The 19558-nt window shown below is 33.9% G+C and overlaps 1 protein-coding gene across 1 annotated transcript; it reads right to left on the bottom strand.

The window, feature by feature from the left end:
* Nucleotides 1-5637: 5637 nt before the first annotated feature.
* On the bottom strand, nt 5638-18833 carry LOC111512027 (uncharacterized). Its single transcript, XM_074183886.1, has 9 exons — nt 18123-18833; nt 7705-7855; nt 7507-7557; nt 7224-7304; nt 7088-7126; nt 6749-7011; nt 6482-6641; nt 6152-6251; nt 5638-5745 (listed from the first exon to the last, which is right to left on the bottom strand). Exons 1-9 carry the CDS (start codon nt 18831-18833, stop codon nt 5709-5711), a joined length of 1593 nt encoding a protein of 530 aa, XP_074039987.1. The 3' UTR covers nt 5638-5708.
* Between the last annotated feature and the right edge of the window lie 725 nt (nt 18834-19558).

The raw sequence follows: 19558 nt of genomic DNA, 5'->3' as shown, positions 1-19558 counted from the left end.
AAAGACCCTGGTCGACATCCATCCCGATTTCTCAGCATAACCAACAGCCCCAGAAACGGCACTACACAAGAACATACTTAATATTGATTATCGAACATTTGCCCTGGCATCCCACAGTGGATTGTCCATAGTGCCGATTCCATTAATTGACTATACGATAAATGCTCAGGTTCATCTTCACTTTCGCTATCTACTACGAAAATGACCGGTGTTTGGTGCTCCATTTGTAGAGAGAGGAGGGCTGTTCTGACTGACTCCCAAGGCTCCGGAATAATTTCTGCCTGTGAAACTAACTCATACTCCACCCTATTTTCGAAATTATCGATGTTTCGGAACCGTTTGGGCTTACATCCTCAATAGGACAACCCGTTTGGAAGTGGGCCTGTAGTTCTTCCCTCATAGATTCCAGAGATCTATTCCTAACTCTCCCTACAGCCATCGCGACCCTACATTCCGGACATGCCTCTACTCTCGCAGAACATTCTTCGCATAGAGAATGCCCGTTGAAGGATTTTTCTGGAGTTTTTGAAAAACTCCTCACAGCATATCGTACATGTCAGAAAGCTCAACACTATGGACAACATAGACTTTTTGTTTTGTTGATCCCTGAAACAGATGAAAAATTCAAAAATAATAGACAACATCGCTTAACTAATAATAATAGTAATAATAATAAGACAAAGAACTCCCTCCATGTGTACGATAGTTTCATTACAGATTGAAGAAATCATAGACAGGTGAAAATGGTTATAAAAAATTATTTAAATGAGAAAGTATAAATATCATATTCATTCTCTACCACATTATGAAATTTCTCGAAATGGAACGAATTCTAAAAATACATCATAGTAATCGAAAAAGTAAAAAAAAAATGTATTAAGTTTTTTTTTTCGGGGTTGCATTGAAATTGACTGTTCAATGTTTCTGTATCAATTGAAACATTATGAGTGGTATCGACTTGTACTTGTATCGACAATTTCTGCAGAGGGCTCCCCATCCTTGTTTTCAAGAGGACAGTCTGTTGCGAATGAGGCACAGAAATCCTCGTCTTTATAAACCAGATAATTAATAGGCCATAACCCAGTACTGTTGAAACTACTTATAATATTACAGGGAGTAAATGTTTGCAGATATGGTTGTGCTGACAACTTGGCAACATCACAAATAGTTATTGGTTTACCAGGATTCGACAGAATGAAATCGTTGAAAGAAATCTTGCATTTGGATTTGACCAAACACTCCTTTATCCAGTGGCTGCATTTTATGTGTGCAATGTGGCGGGAAAGACAATATTACAATTCCGTGTTCTCTTGCATACAAGATGGCATCAATAGAAACGTGTGTCTCGTGATTATCCATCAGCAGTAGAATTTTATTTGAAAGGCTACTGTTCGTATGTTTTTGTATATGCTCTAACAGTTTGAGAAAGACCCTGGTCGACATCCATCCCGATTTCTCTGCATAACCAACAGCCCCAGGAACGGCACCATACAAGAACTGATCCTTCATCCTCACACGAGGAAAGATATAAAGAGGTGGAATTGAAGCCCCAACAGTCGAAATTATTCCACACGTCGTTACAAGCGATCCTAGTTCAGCAGATACGCATTGTCCTACAGCTTTTGATCCTGTTTCTGCTATCACTCGCGGTACTTGAGGGACTGTGGTTATACGGGTTTCATCAGTATTCCATATACGATCTGGTGAGAAATTACATGGGGTTTGCACTGAGGCATAATTATTGAAACATTCCTCCACTTTGCTCTATTGAAAGCTGAAGCTCTAGCTATATTAGTATTCTCAGGTTAACGATTGGAAAGCCTTGGATGGCGTTTCATGAAACATTGCATCCAATCGATTCCTGATTTCTTGTTGATTTCCCAATTTCTCGGAATTTTCTTATTCAGCTTTGAAGCATCTTGGAAAGCCAGTCCACGACGGAGTTCATGTGTCAAGCCGTAGCATATTTTTGAAGACTTTTTGAGATATATCTTCAGCGCGATACCTTCATTTCCTGAAAACACTTGCCCTGTTGCATATTTTGATGATGCAAACTCTTCCTCTGATTCACCACCTTCATTTCCAGAGTCTTCAATATTATTATCGGAACGCTTTTTAGCGCTGACAACTCTGTCGAATAAAGTTGATTTCGGTATATTGAATCTTATTGCAGCAGCTCTTAATGACATACTCTTGCTGATAACATTCTTCACAGCGTTTTTCAAGACTCCTCTAGGAATTTCTGGCTGAATAGGACGTTTTCTTTTGTATGTTCTCACCATCCTACAAACAGTAAGAAGTTACTGAAAGATAGATCATGGGGCATATCTGGACGAACACGAAAATGAAGCAGGGGCAGCCCCGGACAGTCCGAACCTGCCCCAGCTGTATATATCGTCACAATTTCCTCAAACACTAAACAATCATCATACTTTTTTAAGGTTAGATGAATGAAAATATGCGTTCTTCCTGATAGACTCATCATTTCTTACCTGAAATTCACTCCTTGAGGTGTAAGACCTTACTAGTAGATACCTCAACCTTGTATCACTAATCCCTTTTGGGAACTTTCGAATAAATATCCACTTTTTAATTAAATTCAAGAAACACAAGCCGGCGTCAACGATTTCAAACTGTTAACAGAAGCATTTGTCTCTGATCGGTGAATTTTGTGTCATTGCTGGGCGGTAAATTTGTAATGTCCGGAAGTGCCCCATGTCCGAACCTACCCCCTTCTCCCCTACTTCGACCTATACTCTAGTAAAATGAGGATTTAAATTACCATGCAAAAGGCAAGCCTGCATTTTTCAATATAAGTTGATTTTAGCATACATTCAAAGGATTTTTATTTCAAAAATGTTGAACTTCATTTAGAGAATAGAAAATGAATAAAAACTACCCCAAAAAATCCCATTTTTGAATATATCTCGAAAGCATAAAAATATATGAAAAAAAGGTCGAAACAAAAAATGTAGGCAATAAAATTTTCTATAAAATCGTTTACTATCACTTTTGATGTATTTGCAATATAAACCGAGATACGTGCAATAATCAATTTATACTTATAGTTCAGACGGGCTGCAGTAGAGCGGCTATATCTCCCCAGCACTACGAAATAGATTAAATGTTGTCGTTGTTTCCCAGGTGCATATATGAATAAATGCGAGTTCTGTTTATTTTCGTTCCCGAAAGTGTTTCCATCCATTTTATCAGAGTGTTTTTTTTTGCATTTTATTGAAGAACCTGTGAAAAATGAAAAGGGAGCGTGAATTGTGCTGAATTTGTGAATTGCTTCTTGAAAGTGATTGTGACACAATTGCAACTGTGAAAAAAATGGTTTAAAGACATTAATAGACAAAAGTAAAGTGAAAAATGACCTGAAATATAAAGTGTGGGAAGGCAAGGAGTCATGTCGATTTCATGATGACATGATGACTACCTAACAGTAAATTTTTTTCATTGCAAGATATTATTTATGAGAATATAATGAATTATTCATCTTATTCATTGTTATGTAGAAAAATTGAATAATTTACTATACACATGTGTCACAAAAATATTATCGAAAATAAATTTGCATTCTTCAATCTGTGAAATATATACAGTGTGTAAAGGCCAAATGTAATAAATTCATTATTACGGTTGAAAAAAATCCCGGAAGACGTCAAATGTAAATTGTAATCTTGAATAAATCTGTCTTCTAACATTATTCAACATATCAACCGACCTAATCGCAAGCGTTATTCGTTCTATTGAGTCATTAAAATCTGAAGGTATAGTTTTGTACACATTGCCCTCCACATATCCCCATAAAAAATCTAATGATGAAAGATCAGGTGATCGCGCTGGCCATTCAATCGATCCTCGCCTCCCTGTTCCATTCTGCTTAAAACCATATCGTATTCACTGCATGTGTCCATCATTCGCTCACAAAAATAAGTTCTTCTATCAAAATTCTATCAAAATCGTCTTCCATGAGCTCCTAAGTAGGTATCATTTCATAGGGATGCATTTTATTTTATTTTAATATGTTTACTATCGATATATGGCTAACAATGAATGTAGTGGATGCCTGTCTACTCGATATATGTGGGTTTTTCTCAAACTCAAGCATCACATATAATTTGAGTTCATCTCTCATTGCATTGGCAGCTGCTTTTTTTATCTGCCCCACATGACCAAACTGCCGAAACTGCTTCTCTATTTTGCTTATTATTCCTTGAAATATGGGCGGTGAATTAGGAAATTTCTTATCAAATAGGCGAGCTACTTCCTGTTGTGTTCGGGTTTTATGTCTATAACCAATCATTTGTAAAACTGTTATTTTATGCATTTCCTTCAATCTAACCGTTTTATGCATTTCCTTTAATCTAATCTAATTAATTATTCATAGGTGTTTAAAGAATACCATCTAAAAATTACACTGCTATGGTTTTTGATTACTTTCTCATTATCAATACCTCAACATGAAATAATTTTTGAGTATATTGCAATAAGTTGTGGGTGTATTTTGTCGAAGTTCGGTAACCACATGTATTCAATTTATTTTATATTGATTGTTGCAATGAACTGAAAAGCGGTAACATTTTTTAATATGGAATGAAAACGCCTTTCAAACGATGTTTCATAAGCCTATACTTCCCATTTGAAAAATTAGGGGTTGTACCTGTCATTCGACGGGGTTTGAAGATAGAGGAAGCATTTTTCCGTTTAAGTATGTCAAATTATAATCTGAATTTAACGTGTTTCAGGATTTTTCATAAATATGTACAGTAACCGAAATAATGAATTTATTCCATTTGGCTTTTACACACTATATCGATTCATATACAGAAACCCAGACAGCACTAGATATTCCCTGAATATTCCCAGGACATTCGTTTAGAGATATTGCAATAGCCCATGAATATGCCGGCAATATATACGTCTTTTGTGGAATATTTCACGAATGTGCAAAGGGGGAAAACGTAGAAAAACTCAGAATATTCCTCAGAAATATTCCAGGAATATTCATTGAATATTCTATATATTCCACGGATATACTTGGATTATGAAAGGGGAAATATTCATAGAATATTCAAATGTAATATTTCAGGAATATTCGTAGAATAATCAAAATATTCCAGGGATATTCTTGAAATGTGAATGAATAATTATCTTAGAATATTACACAGCAAATATTCATGGAATATTCACAGAATATTCCAGAAACGTACTGGGGATATGAATGGAGAATATTTAATGAATATTCTTCCAAGTATATTTTTTGAATGATCCCCGTATAATCTCTATTCTGGTATCTTCATACCTACTTTACCTGTTTGTTTAACTGATACTGATAATAATACAGATTCGGTGATTATTATGTTTTTATAAATGTGTTGATGAAGAGCTAATAAACATTAAAAATGTCAAAAATATCATAGCCATCATTCTCATCAATTCAGTAAATAGTTCTATTTGATGTTTTCTCTTCATCTCTTAGGCCCATTTTGCTCATTTCTAACTATATGAACTGACGATGACTTATCACTGTCGAATATAGTTGAAATAGCCTAAAGATTTTGATTATTTACTTGGATAATATAAAAATTTTAATTAAGTACCACCTCTCTCGACCATAAATCAATACACAAATTGCATTCAAATGTATATATTTAAAAAAAAAACAACTGTGAACTTTATCAACTAAAACACAGTAGAATTTCTCATTCTACCGGGATATCTTCACTCACAGGGGCAGCCCTAGAAAGAAAAAATATGTTTGAAGATAATTGTTCAAATAATGAAGGGGAGTAAAATCTACTTAAAACAATGTACTGATTGTATTGTCAATCAACAACTGAGTCATCGACTTGAAACTGGTTATGAAAAAACAAAAGTAAAACTTAATAATTTTCAAATCAAACATTTATCTTGAAATTTAACAATGACTGGTACTGAAAGTTCAAAAAAATAAATGTAATCATTTGGTAAAACATTGCGGTTGAGAAATTTTATATAAAAGAAGTATTTTAATTCTCTATCTAACAAAGGTTCACTTTTGCTAATTGTTTTCTACAAATGGTGATTAGTAGATGTGAATTATCTTTTTAGTTTTCAAGATATTTTCAGTTACTTTTGTCAATAATTATTACTAAAAATAACTCACTGTTGCCTTTTCAGTCTTTCTGTGGATTTTGCCAAGTACGCAGAAACAACCACCTCAATGTCCTTTAAAGTTGTATTTTTATGGCACCTTTGTATAGCATCTACAAATGTAAAGAATATATTACTTTATTTACTGATAAATGTTTTTATAGACACCAATGAATCATATATAAATTATATATCTTTAATCGTAATAATAAGTGATAAAAATTGTGAAATGTTTATATTGCAACTGTCAATTTCATAGAAAATCAACTGAGGAGTTAATTTACTTGACTTCGTTAAAAGTACACTTGAGCTTATTGTTTACTATTATAGCGATAAATCTTACCCAAAACGCAAGCACAAATTTTTGTGTTTTTGAAAATTTTTTTATGTTTGTGTCCGTGTAAACTATACTCTGCGGCAAATTTATCATCCAATATTTTTTTGAGGAATCGACGCGAACATTCTTTAAAATCTTTGCTCCCGATTCGACAGAGAATATTAACCTGAAAAAAGATAATGAAGTTATTCAGAAATGACTCATGAAAAACAAACTTTCCTTAAAAGACATTTCAGATAATATATTGTTAACAATTTCAGCTGATATACTTACTAGATTTTTATATGCTGCCTCACTTATCAATATCTTTTCTATGTGGTTTAACATATTTTCATTTTTAATCGGGAAATCTGTAAAGATATCTATAATTTCATTTTCCTCTTGATTTTTCTCCAATGATTGTGGTTTTTCCTTAATATATATTGAAATATTATCCACTTTTCTGGATATTTCTTCTAATTTTTCCTCTAAATCTCGCAACATTTTATTTGTTTTCACCAACATTCCTATGCAAGTTTTCTTAAATTTATTGTCATCTAGAAAAGAATGATGAGAGAATAGGTCACTATTCTCACATATCAATGTGAATAGTAGAATATGAAATAAAGGTACCTGTTGAAATTGTACTTTCTCCAGGATCATTTTCTGAATCTGAAAAAAAAAATTTTATATTTTGCAATATTGAGACATTTAAATCATACTAAGCAGGAAAGATATGATTAAAAATGAATATATACAACTAACTCACTTTTACTGAAGTCATCATTTCCAAGTTGTTCAGGTAAACAAGTTGACGATTCATAATTTTTCACCGGCATCACATTTGAGACTGAAAAAAAATTAGTTTGTGAAAACTCAATGGTACCTAGTCCCGAAGACTGCATCTAAGAAACACATTGCATGTCTTGCAATATTTGATGAATTTGTTTATAAATTTCTATAAAATTTGTGTATTGAGGTTATTCTAATTGGTATTCTTGACATCACAAATATGTATGAAACAAGAGATATCGTTAAAATTGCTCACTTACCTGATTCAACCTGGCTCTCTCGGCAAGCATTTTTTTCAGACTGATTGGTGCCTGAAATAAAATGTGTTGTCTGTATACATAAAGCACTCTCTGAGAAAATTATTATGTATAGAAAATTTTAGGAAAAGTACCTAACATATTCAAATGGATAATATGCTGTAACATTTTAAAACAAAATTTATAGAAATCACAACTCACCCTTTCTGATAGGTCTACGTATTTGTGGAATCTCTAAATCTGATTCTGTTTCACTGTCAGAGGAGTAGCTTTTCTTCTTTGGTTGTCTTTTCTCTGATACCACATCGACCTCAGATAGTTCTGAGGTGACACATACACCAAGCCTCTTAATCTCAGGGTACAAAATTTATTAATTAAAGGTTCGTAGGTGATTGGTAATTCAAATAAAAAACAATAGTGTTGGCTTACTTTGTTGGTTTAACTTTAATCTAACTGTTAGCATGCAAAATCAAAAGGTCATGACCCTAAATGAAAACGCCATTTCCATAACTAGGAAAATGCAACAATGACTATTACAAAAATTAACACCCTAATCCTAATCTTAACTAAAATGTTCGATTCCGAGCGGAGTTCAAGTCTACAGCTACGCACTGCGCGATAATGAAGAATTCCCGGAATTGTGCCCGGTGTTTCGAAGTAAATAACCAGTTCACACTGTTTTTCCCTTGCATTCGGCGAATAGCCCAACCAATGCGAATTCGGATAAAGTAATTGAAAAGAGCCTACCTTGGACAACTTCTCACAGAAGTGTTGTTTGCAATTTTCAACCACTAGAAATATCTGTAGACTCTTCACCATCCACATACATTAATTAACAAAACTTGTTAATTATAACTCGTTGCACTGACATAATAGTGTTTCGGCATTACACTGCCCTCCTTAACGTATCGGCAGGTACTCATCGACCCCGACACAATCGTACCCTAGACGTATTCCCTTTTCCCCGCGTCAGCGTCTGGTTCACACACATGAGAGTGGGAGGCACATCAATTGTTTGTTTTCACTATATTAGAAATAACACTTATATTTACAATACATGGTATCATGAATTACGAGATAGAATAATTCAGGCTCGGCACACACAACATTTGGAGGCTTTCGCACAAGCGATTCGGAAAGTGTCATACTTCTTTTCTCTCATTAGTACCACACTGTACTCCCGCCAATCGTCTCCAGGCTCTGTTTCATGTCTAATTGCCTTTTCACTTCGACTTATTGGAAATGGAGGGTAAAATAATGTTTTTTTAGTTTTATTGTACCAACATTCAGGTACAGCCTCAATTTCATCTGATTCTGTGAATTTCACTATCAGCCAAGGCATCCTAGAAACATGAAATTCAAGAAAAATTATATAATAAATGAACATTGAATTATGAATGACACAATTATTTGTGTGTGATCTTCAGTCACACACACACACACACACATTCTGTCTTGATCAACTCACAGATTTTGATGATTTGATAGTAATACCCCCATTCACTAACCATTTCAAGTTAAAAATGAATAACTTATCATGTAAGTCTTAGTTTCTAAATAGCAAAACCATTTATTTTGGCCAATGCTCAACAAATAAAGTTAGAAAGCTTTAACAAGTACTAATAGAACTCTTGGTGTGTAAAATTTTGTTTATTTATATCATTAGATAAATACTGAAAGTACAAATGGACAATTTAACTGCTAGTAAAACACAAAAATTTAAAAAAACCTAATGTCCACCGTCAGTTCCCCCCAAACTGTGAACAGTAATTAAGGTCCAAATTCACCGCCAATGGGAACTAAGATCAACATCTCCCCGCTTTCCTTCTTTGGGTAGTCAGGAAAATTAACTGTATTCTATGACGTTGATCTTAGTTTGTGTTTTTAATGAATTCGGGTTTTGTTCTGCTATTACAACCGAAATTGTTAAAGCAACCAAACCCCTCAGAAGCATCTTCACTCCTGTCGGGCATGAATTAAAGGAAAAACTACAAAAATATCATCATAAGGTACACGTACAAGTTTATGGGATATATCATTTATCAACCAATATTTCATTTCACTTAAACTGTGAACACTGAAAATGTTTAGTAATGACGAGGCTAGTGGTAAATCAAAGAAATCTGATTTATTTATGTATGCTTGGCCAATCATAACATAATTATTCAATACTGTGGAGAAGGCAAAATTTTTTATTTCTATCACTGTCCCATCTTTCAAAGCACAGCACGAATCTCTGAGAGTGCAAGAAAGCCTAAAATCTGAAAAAGCAACTGATTTGAATTCTGGGGCAGAACATCCTTCTATCAATGGACCATCACAATGAGATTTTATCAAATTGAAACCTGATATTTTCTGAGAGATATTTATTTTTCTCCCACAGTTAAATGATTCAAAGTAACGACGAATCACCTGCTGTAAAGGTTTATCATGCTTTCTAATCAATGTTCCCAAATACTGAAGAAAGTTTTCACTTTAAAAGTTACTAAAATTATCGAGTATTCCAAATTTTCTAGCATCATCCACTAAATGTAATAAGTTATGGAAATTGTGAGTTAATAAATGGGCTCCATAAATTTGTTTAATACTCTTTACAAAACATACAAGTAATTTCTCTGCATAATCGATATACATTGTTAAGTATTTTTCACTCAAAAGAATTCTAATTGACACTGATAATATCAGGAAAGTCTGATATTTCTTTTTTGATAGTATATTTTTCAAAGCAACTGGCCCTGTATATAATAAAAATTGGCGGAACTCTGTAGCTTTCCACCTCTTTACCTCCCTCAAAGATCTAGGCTTTCTAGCAAAATCAGAAGGTACAAAAGGAATCATATTAATTAAAAATTCTGAAACTCTAGTCAACTCATTACTTGAAAATTTATGAGGAGGTGATCCATAGCACCAGACTGCACAAAGTAGTTTTTTCATCACTCCTAAGAGAACTAAATGCATATAATCCAGAGGAACATCTTCTATTATATTGATATTTGGAATATCTAATAAAATGGATCGACCTGAATGATGGTCAGAATCTGACTGTAGGATAATACTTTCATGTGTTCTTTTCTCAAAAGGTAGAAGAGGAAAACATATACGGTTTTGAATACTTTCTCCGTGTTGATAACATTTAGTACAAGAACTATATCCTGAATGCCCTTTTATTGCTAATATTGGTGCCTTTGCTACGGCATCAAACAAAAATTTTGTAATTTTGAATTTGTATTTTTTACCAAATAAAACTAAACCATTTTAGTCAGCCTTATAGCGTCTTCAACTAAATCTGAAAGGAAGTCATTGAAATTTTTGGGTTTTTCATAACCATGATATAATCCAATCAAAAAAATTATGTTTTGATTCTAAGCCCAATATTGGACAAAATTGACTATTCGAACTCTTTGCTATGGGTAAACCATCTATATTGATACCAATCTCAATAGCATTTGGTGGATCCCTATCAATCCTTTTATAAGGATCTTCAATGGCCTGTTGCAATCCAAAGTGATAATATTCCCCTGGATCTATTTTTCGAGTGATGGTTTTTTTGGGAGTGGCTAAAAATGTTCTTGCATCTTTGGGCAATCCCTGGAAATCATTAGGTACGGCATTTGATAAAATGCCCAAAAGTTCATTCAAAGCTTCAAGAGTTATTTTATTATTGACTGACCAGTTCTGAAGCTTTTCTACAGTATTTAACGAATTATAAAATGTATTAAAAGTACTAGCTTCTGAAAAATCCTCATGTTTATTAACACCAACCGATTCTCTATATGTAAAATTATCATCCGACAAACTTTGGTCATCCATATCACTATCAATATCGCAAATGCCTTCACCACTACTACATCCACTACTACTTTTACTAGTACTTGCTAGAATCATATTTTTTTCTGCAGTAAAACTGATACTCTCGTTATCACAATGTTGATCCTCTGTCTCAACCAAATTATCATTATTCGCCGTCATCATTGGTTCACATAATTCACTAAAGATAGTTTCCGTCTCTTTGCAGACATTTCTGTACCAAGCACCATTTCTTTTCCTTTTTGGCATTTTGAAAAATAATGTCTTGGAAACAAATAAAAATTGGGTTACTATAAATCTACAAAAATACAATCTTATTATTAATAACCACTTACATGAAAGCATATTTTTTTATAATCAAAATGTTTGATATACACCTGAACCTGAACCAAATTCACTTCCTCTTTCGAAGCAATCTCAAACATCATTATTCAAGGGGACAGCTGTGTGAAATAATTTTAAACATGGAATGTATGTGTCTGCACACCTCTAAGACAAAGTGAAATTGGCCAAGCTGTGAAGCTATATTATAATTATCGAATTTTTGGAAGGTAGGTGTATAGTAGGTATTTATGACTCATCCATTTATGTAAAAGTTAGATATATCTACAGAACCTTTTTAAAAACTGTTTACTTAAAAACTAATGTACTGTTGATGCAAAAAATACGAATTTAATTTGTCCATTTGTCTGAAATAAGTTATGGACCCTCCCTTAAAGGTCGAAAAAGGGGCTTATTTGGGCCTTATCTTTTGCATAGCACGATCTGTATACATACTTATATTTTTAAGTACTTGTCAGGTACCTTCAAAATCGAATTCACACTTTTGCAATTCAGTAAAACTGACTATTTTCTGGAAAAAACTCAAATAACGTAAATTTCCTAACCTTACGTAATAATAGCTCGGGATTTCGAGTTATTTCATAGAAATAGATATAATTTTATAAATTATTCAAATAATGTTTCAAAAGGTTTTGGTATAAAAATGATCTGGTTTTATTTCTATTCTAGTCATACATACAGTCATATTATGTCATATTGGTAAAAACCGGTTGGAAATTAAAACATGTATAATCATGAATTTTTACTTACGCGTGTCTATGTATATGTGGAAACTACACTTCACCACAATATTAACGTAAATTCAAAATGATGCTGATATCTCAAAAAGTAACACAAACAAAAGAACAAGACAGCTCAAAATGAAGTACGAGAAGTACACTGTTTTACCGACTGAATTTGATAAGCAAAGATGCCAAGCCAATAAAGTTATTTTGCACGAGGTTGCTATTAATAATTCGCAAAATACGATCTAAAAGCGCAAAACTTAAATTTTTGTTCCAAAAATAGACCTACACTTGAATTTGAACATTTCTGTGTACTCGAAATTTCAGGAAAAATTGTTTGATTTTACCATAAAAACTGTTTTTTGTCCCGCTTGAAAGACTTTTGTTTTTGGGACAACAAGCTTACTTGTACCTATTTGTCATATGCATGCATGCATATTTATTAAATGAAAATTAAATCAGAATATTAGAAAAATCTGTTTCAACCATATTTTTATACCAAAAGTTCAACATAATGATAACGGAAAAACTACTTATTCACTAAGAAATTTAACCGGTGTGTAAAAGGAAAATGCGTATATTTCGCGTATTTTGTGTTTTATTGACAACACTGTTGGTAATGGACCTGCTTCTCTCACTTCCCGAAACTTAAGGTACTCTTGCGCAGGTGGGTCGGTGGGTATAAAAACACAGAGTTTTTTTTAAGCCCAAGAAGTCTGAGACGTATCTTATTTTACTTACTGAAAATTGAAATGATTTATTTCTTTACTCCATCTGAGCATTTGAGGAATATCCTGTGGATATTGCATGAATATGCTGTAACAAATATACAGTCGAGAATATTCCACGAATATTAATATGGGAATATTCATTGAATAATATCCTTAGCATATTCCTTTCATAATATTCTGAGAATATTCTCATTTGAATATTCTGTGTATATGCTCCAGGCATGTATATATTCATAGAATATTAGAGGAATATTCGGAATATATATGTCCTTTTTCGCATATTTAGGGAATATTCTGGGAATATCCAGTGCTGTCTGGGAACGATTCATTGTTATATCTGTCACAAAGTAAATCCCATGCAATTTGATAATTTATGGCTGAGAATTCCAGTGATTGTATTATTTGCCTGGCGTCACCATCTAAAGCACCTCGAAGAAAATGGAATTTTTCAATGTTGCCTATAGAGTCATTCTCATGAATCAATGACTTGAATGTGTCTCTAAATTCCAACCAAGTACCTACAACTCCACTAAATTTTGGAATAGGAATAGGTGGAAGTTTAGGTTGTGACATTATAGCGTTAGGGGCTCTCAAACTGTGTATGGACAAAACAGATGCTCTTTGTGACATATTATCATCGAAATTGTCATTAATATTTACATTGAACCCATCCAAAACTTCCTTGCAAATGGCTATAACTTTATGATAAGTATCATCAAATTCTTCCCTGATTTTCAATTGATTCTCCAAGTCGTTTTCGTCTACCAACATTTCTGTTGTTGTTTGAACTTAATCAAAATCTGATAATAATGCGTTATGTGACTGCATCCTTGATTCTAATTCTATCAAAGATATTTTTTCAATGAGCTGACCATTATTTTTTTTATCCAAATACACATCTACAAATTTCTTGAAAAGTGTTAGGCGAGCTTTCACTACACCCCTTTTTCTGTTTAGTGTTTTCATATCCTCTGCCATCGTATTTTTATTTTTGTAGGTAGGTAAATAGCACAAAATATGAAATAAATATTGAAAATAGAACAATTGCCAATCTATAAACACAGTCAAAAAACAGCCTTAATAGATATAGAGGAAAGTACATGCATCGACTCACTCTCGTTCTTCCAATAAACAAACCAATGTATCCACTGCTCTTCACCACGTGGACCTCGAAGTTCACGTCGTTAGAAATCCTTCCGTCGCCGTCGCAGATGACGCCCACCGCCCATCCAACGTCAACACCGGCAATTCGTAGAAGTTGTCGCTGACAACCCCTCTGAACGTATCGGCAGTCACGGGGCGATAGAGTTCAATTTTGCTAAGCACTACTTCTGGCGACCACTCGATGTGAGGGTGTTGCTTGTTGCTATGCGGTCTTTTACCGCGCTCAAGTGACTTATGTTTCGTGTTGAAGAACTGTTTTAGATCACTATTAATTTGAATAGGGCCAAAATATTAATACAACCAACTCAATCTCAAGCTGTTTTATTTCACACTGCGGCTCGGGAAACGATGCCTTATACAAAAAAACATACTTTTTATATTAACACTTTTTACAATCTAAAATATACCCAGTGTTCTAAATAACTTAATATCTAACACCTCTTCCCTAAAAATAATGTCACCCAAAGAAAACTTCTATAAATTCTAATCACATTCTTAACCTATCCGGTTGTTTCAACTGACTTCGACGTCTCAATATCTTAGGGGAATAAGTTTCAGATGTACTTACATTTTCACTAACTATGTTTTCGCTGTCATTCATGTTTACCTTAGAATCTACATTATTAACATTTTCTACTTCGTTCAAATCAGATCGGGGAATGATTGAAACAGGTTCAGGTTTTGTTGCAACTGACAGTCTAGATTTCATTTGGTTCTTATGCCTTTTCCATTTCATTCCACAATTTGTTTGAACCAAGTATGTTTTCAAGCCAAGAACCTTCTGGACTATTCCTGAACACCAAGGAGGTGTACCAGATCTGAAATCTCTTACCCATACGTGATCATTTTCATTGAAAAATATGTCTCTTTTATTTTTGTAATATGATTTTTGATAATTTTGTCTATTATTCACAACATTTTTGACAGAAGGCATTAATAGATCGAATTTAGAGCGTAAAGAACGACCTATTAATAATTTTGATGGTTTTTCACCTGTTGTGGTATGAGGTGTATTTCGATATTGAAACAAAAACCGATTTATAATCAGATGCAAGTCAGAATTTGTATTTTGGTCTCTTGCTTTCAAAATAGCATTTTTCATTATCTTTACCCCACTTTCTCCCAAACCATTTGTTGCGGGATGATAAGGAGCACCCGTAGAATGTTTTATGCCACTAGCTGACAAAAAATTCTGAAATTCTTCAGATGTGAACGTTTTCGCATTATCAGTGCAAAGTTCACGTGGTAAGCCAAATCTGGAAAAAAGTTCCCTGAAAAATTTTATGGTTGTTGAAGCCGTGATATTACCAACTTCTACACATTCTATCCACTTCGAAGTTGCATCTTCCACCACTAAGAAGTTTTTGTTGAACAATGGTCCAAAAAAATCAGCGTGCAATCTCGTCCATGGTTCTCGCGGCCAATTCCAAACTGTTAGGGAAGCCTTTGGAGGATTACTTGAGAAGCGTTGACATGATTCACACCCTCGTGCCGTATTTTCAATTTCCCCATCCATCGATGGCCACCACACATATGAGCGCGCCAAAGATTTCATTTTCACCATACCCATATGTGATGAATGTAGTTCTCCCAGAATTAACTGTCGTAATTTCGGAGGAATTACTAATCGATATCCCCACATAAGGCAGTCCTGTTCTACCGTTAACTCATTTTTACGCAAAAAATACGGTTTCATGTTTTCTGCTGGACATCTATCAGGCCAACCGTTCCGAACATAAAAACTTATTTTGCTCAAAACAGAGTCTCTGAACGTTTCTTTTTTTACCACTGTGGAATTTATGGGTAAACACGATTCTTCAACATATTTCATATATGAAATATTTGGATTTGAACATAAGGTTTTTATTTTACATTCCTTACCTTCGTTTTTTGAAGGTGATCTAGATAAAAAGTCAGCCGTATTATTTTCAGATTTCACGTACTTAATATCGTATCTGAACGCTGAAAGAATATGCGCCCATCTTTGTAAACGATTTGCTGCAAAAACTGGCAACCCTTTTTTATCACCAAAAATAGCTATTAATGGTTTATGGTCAGTAAATAAATAGAAATGTTGTCCGTATAGGTATTGAAAAAATTTTTTTACACCAAATATTATTGCAAGAGCTTCTTTTTCAATCTGAGAATAACCAATTTCCGCCTTATTGAGTAGTCGCGAAGCAAAAGCAATAGGTTTTTCTGATTTGTCGTCCATAATATGACTTAAGGTTGCACCTAATGCATATTGCGATGCGTCCACAGTTAATTTAATTTTTTTTTCTGGATCGAAATGTGCTAATACTGATGAAGATAATAACATATTTTTAGTTTTCTCAAAACTTTTTTGACAGTCCGAAGACCAAAACCAAGTTGTTTGTTTTTTTAGTAAGTTATACAGAGGTCTCATTATTTCAGAAGCGTTTGGAATAAATCGACAATAAAAATTTACCATTCCTAAAAATGATTTTACTTCTGTTATACTTTTTGGAATTTGAGCCTGCCTGATTGCCAAAACTCTATCCTCCGAAGTATGTAAGCCATTTCTATCAATTATGTGGCCTAGATATTTAACTGAGTTCTGAAAAAAACTACATTTCTCTTTTTTCACCTTCAAACCACACTCCTGAAGTCGCCTCAATACTGTTTCAAGTCTTTCTAAATGTAAATCATCATTATCCGCGGTTATTAGGATATCATCTAAAAAACAGGCAACGCCCGGCATGACAATCATCTGTTCCATAATATTTTGGAATAAAGATGGAGCCGATGTTATGCCATAGGGTAACCTGGTATATGAAAAAAGTCCCTTGTGAGTACTAACTGTTACAAGTTTTCTGGATTCTGATGTTAGAACAACTTGTTGATAGGCCTCTGAGAGGTCAATTTTTGAAAATTTCTTTCCCCCCTGTAACTGAGAAAATAAATATTCTAACCGTGGCAATGGATAATGTGGTATTTCTAGATGTGGATTCAAAGTAATTTTAAAGTCACCACAAATTCGAATTTCGCCATTAGATTTTAACACTGGAACGATTGGTGTAGCCCACTCCGAAAATTCAGTAGGTACTAAAACACCATTATCCACCAATCTTTTAATTTCCTTTTCAATTTTTGTTTTCAGGGCTAAAGGTACGGGTCGAGCTTTATAAAACCTTGGTACAGTACCCTCCTTGATTTTCAAAGAAATCTCCATCTTATTAAAAGTTCCTAAACCGCTATCAAAAACTGTTTTATATTTTTCACATAAAATATTCACCTCTTCGACAGCCCTTTCTACAATGCAATCATTTTCCGCATTAGATGCATAATTGATTTTGCCTATGCCTAAATTTAACATTTTCAAACCGTTTCTTCCAATAAGTGGAGGACCCCCATTTTTAACAACATAAGTTTTCAAAATTAATTTTGTTCCTTCATAGGTAATATGTAAATTTAGAAATCCTAAAGGTTCAAAAGTAAGACCTACATAATCTTTAAAAGCTAAGTCGTTTTTATACAATTTTTTACATTGAAAATGTTTGTCATATAATTTTTCTGAAATTGCTGCGTGAGCAAAACCTGAATCTGCTTCGAATCTCAACGGAATATTTTCTACCAATAAATTTACAAAAGTTGGTTTCACATTGCCCTTTGAATCAATATCTGAATCTAAATTGCGAATATTAAAAAGTGAATCATCGGAAACAATTTCTGGTTCAGCTACACTCAAAAAATGTTGAGTAATTTCTTTGCAAACAGGAGCTAAATGACCCTTTATTCCACATCTATAGCATATGCAATTTTTATAGGTACAATCACTTGTCAAATGATTTTTCCGACCGCACACTGAACATAATTTTGAGCTGCTTACCGCTTGAATCTTTCCATGATGCTTACCCCCAGTGTAAGATGATGAACCCTGTTTCACCCTTGGATCAGATCGCTGGGTATAACGTTGCCCTTGACTGCGTTGGCAATGAAAATTTACCGGTTCAGCCTTGATGTTTACAGCTCCCCAACTCTGTCTGACGGTATGTTCCTTCAAAGCCGATTCCTTGGATAGTGCCAACTTTACCATTTGTTTTAAATTTACTGATGATTTTGAAGCGTCTTCTTCAAATAAACGGTCCATGATTTTTGAGTCATTTATGCCAATAACAAAGATATCTCTCATAACTGTTCCAAGTTCGTCACCAAACTGACAATTTGAAGCTAATTTCTTTATTTTAGCTTCCCAGTCCGCAACACTTTCACTAGTTTCGCGGCTTGCTGTGTAAAATTTTAGCCGTTCAGCAAATAACGATTTAACTGGAGCCAAATGTTCTGATAACAAATTGCATAAATCTTCGAAAGGTTTATCTTCTGGAAGGTTTGGAACACACAAGTTCCTAAGTAATATATAACATTTTTCGGAAAGCGTATTCAAGAGAATAGCCTTTTTACGTTTTTCTTCCGTAATGTTATTAGCAATGAAAAATTGCTTCAATCTTTCGAGGAAAACCGAAAAGTCAGAGTTTTCATGATTGAAGGTACTAAGCGAACCTAAAAGTCCCACTATTTCGGTAGTTGTCGTCTCTGGCATTTTGTTCACTGCGTTTTTTGGTTACGATAAGAATCCTCGTCGCCAATGTTTTAGATCACTATTAATTTGAATAGGGCCAAAATATTAATACAACCAACTCAATCTCAAGCTGTTTTATTTCACACTGCGGCTCGGGAAACGATGCCTTATACAAAAAAACATACTTTTTATATTAACACTTTTTACAATCTAAAATATACCCAGTGTTCTAAATAACTTAATATCTAACAATTCTCAATTCTCAATTTCCAAATTGTCTCAATAAATGAAAGTCTCAACCACAGATATAAACTAAAGGCATCCGTAATTTTCACTCTTAATAGCAGTATTATCCAAACTTGATGCACTGAATTATGCTCGAACTAACAGTAACCCAATGGTGAATGCCAAAAATTATCCAAATATATCCGGTTCACAGGAACAAATCCGGCTCGAAGGACCAAATGTTAGGGTTTTAACCCGTTACCAATGTGGACTGTATATAATTATTCACTAGTATTAATGAAAGCCCAAGTACTTTCTACTACTACTACTACTACAAACTATATTTCCAAATATTACACAATGTGCAATGTATGCACTGTTTGTCTTCTATTCTAACGTGTTACCATCGTCACACTTGACTAACTACCCAAAAACTCTTAAAACTGTTATCTCTCTATGCGCGAGGGGTGTGTTGGCATCATTGCCAGATATATAATTTATCCTATAATTTCTAACACATA

Source organism: Leptinotarsa decemlineata, unplaced genomic scaffold, assembly GCF_025532065.1.
Source record: "Leptinotarsa decemlineata unplaced genomic scaffold, Ldec_3_MD MMD2_tig00026347_RagTag_RagTag, whole genome shotgun sequence".
In the NCBI taxonomy this organism is placed as follows: Eukaryota; Metazoa; Arthropoda; class Insecta; order Coleoptera; family Chrysomelidae; genus Leptinotarsa; species Leptinotarsa decemlineata.
The sequence above is the reverse complement of the archived record's forward strand: the minus strand, read 5'-3'. Positions and strand labels throughout refer to the sequence as shown.

Coding starts and splice junctions, on each gene's coding strand:
- LOC111512027 (XM_074183886.1), bottom strand. CDS start 18,833: ATGCCAGAGACGACAACTACCGAAATAGTGGGACTTTTAGGTTCGCTT. Junction 7,305..7,506: donor AGAGAGCCAGGTTGAATCAG/GTAAGTGAGCAA, acceptor ATTTTTTTTCAG/TCTCAAATGTGATGCCGGTG. Junction 6,642..6,748: donor AGGCAGCATATAAAAATCTA/GTAAGTATATCA, acceptor ATCTTTTTTCAG/GTTAATATTCTCTGTCGAAT.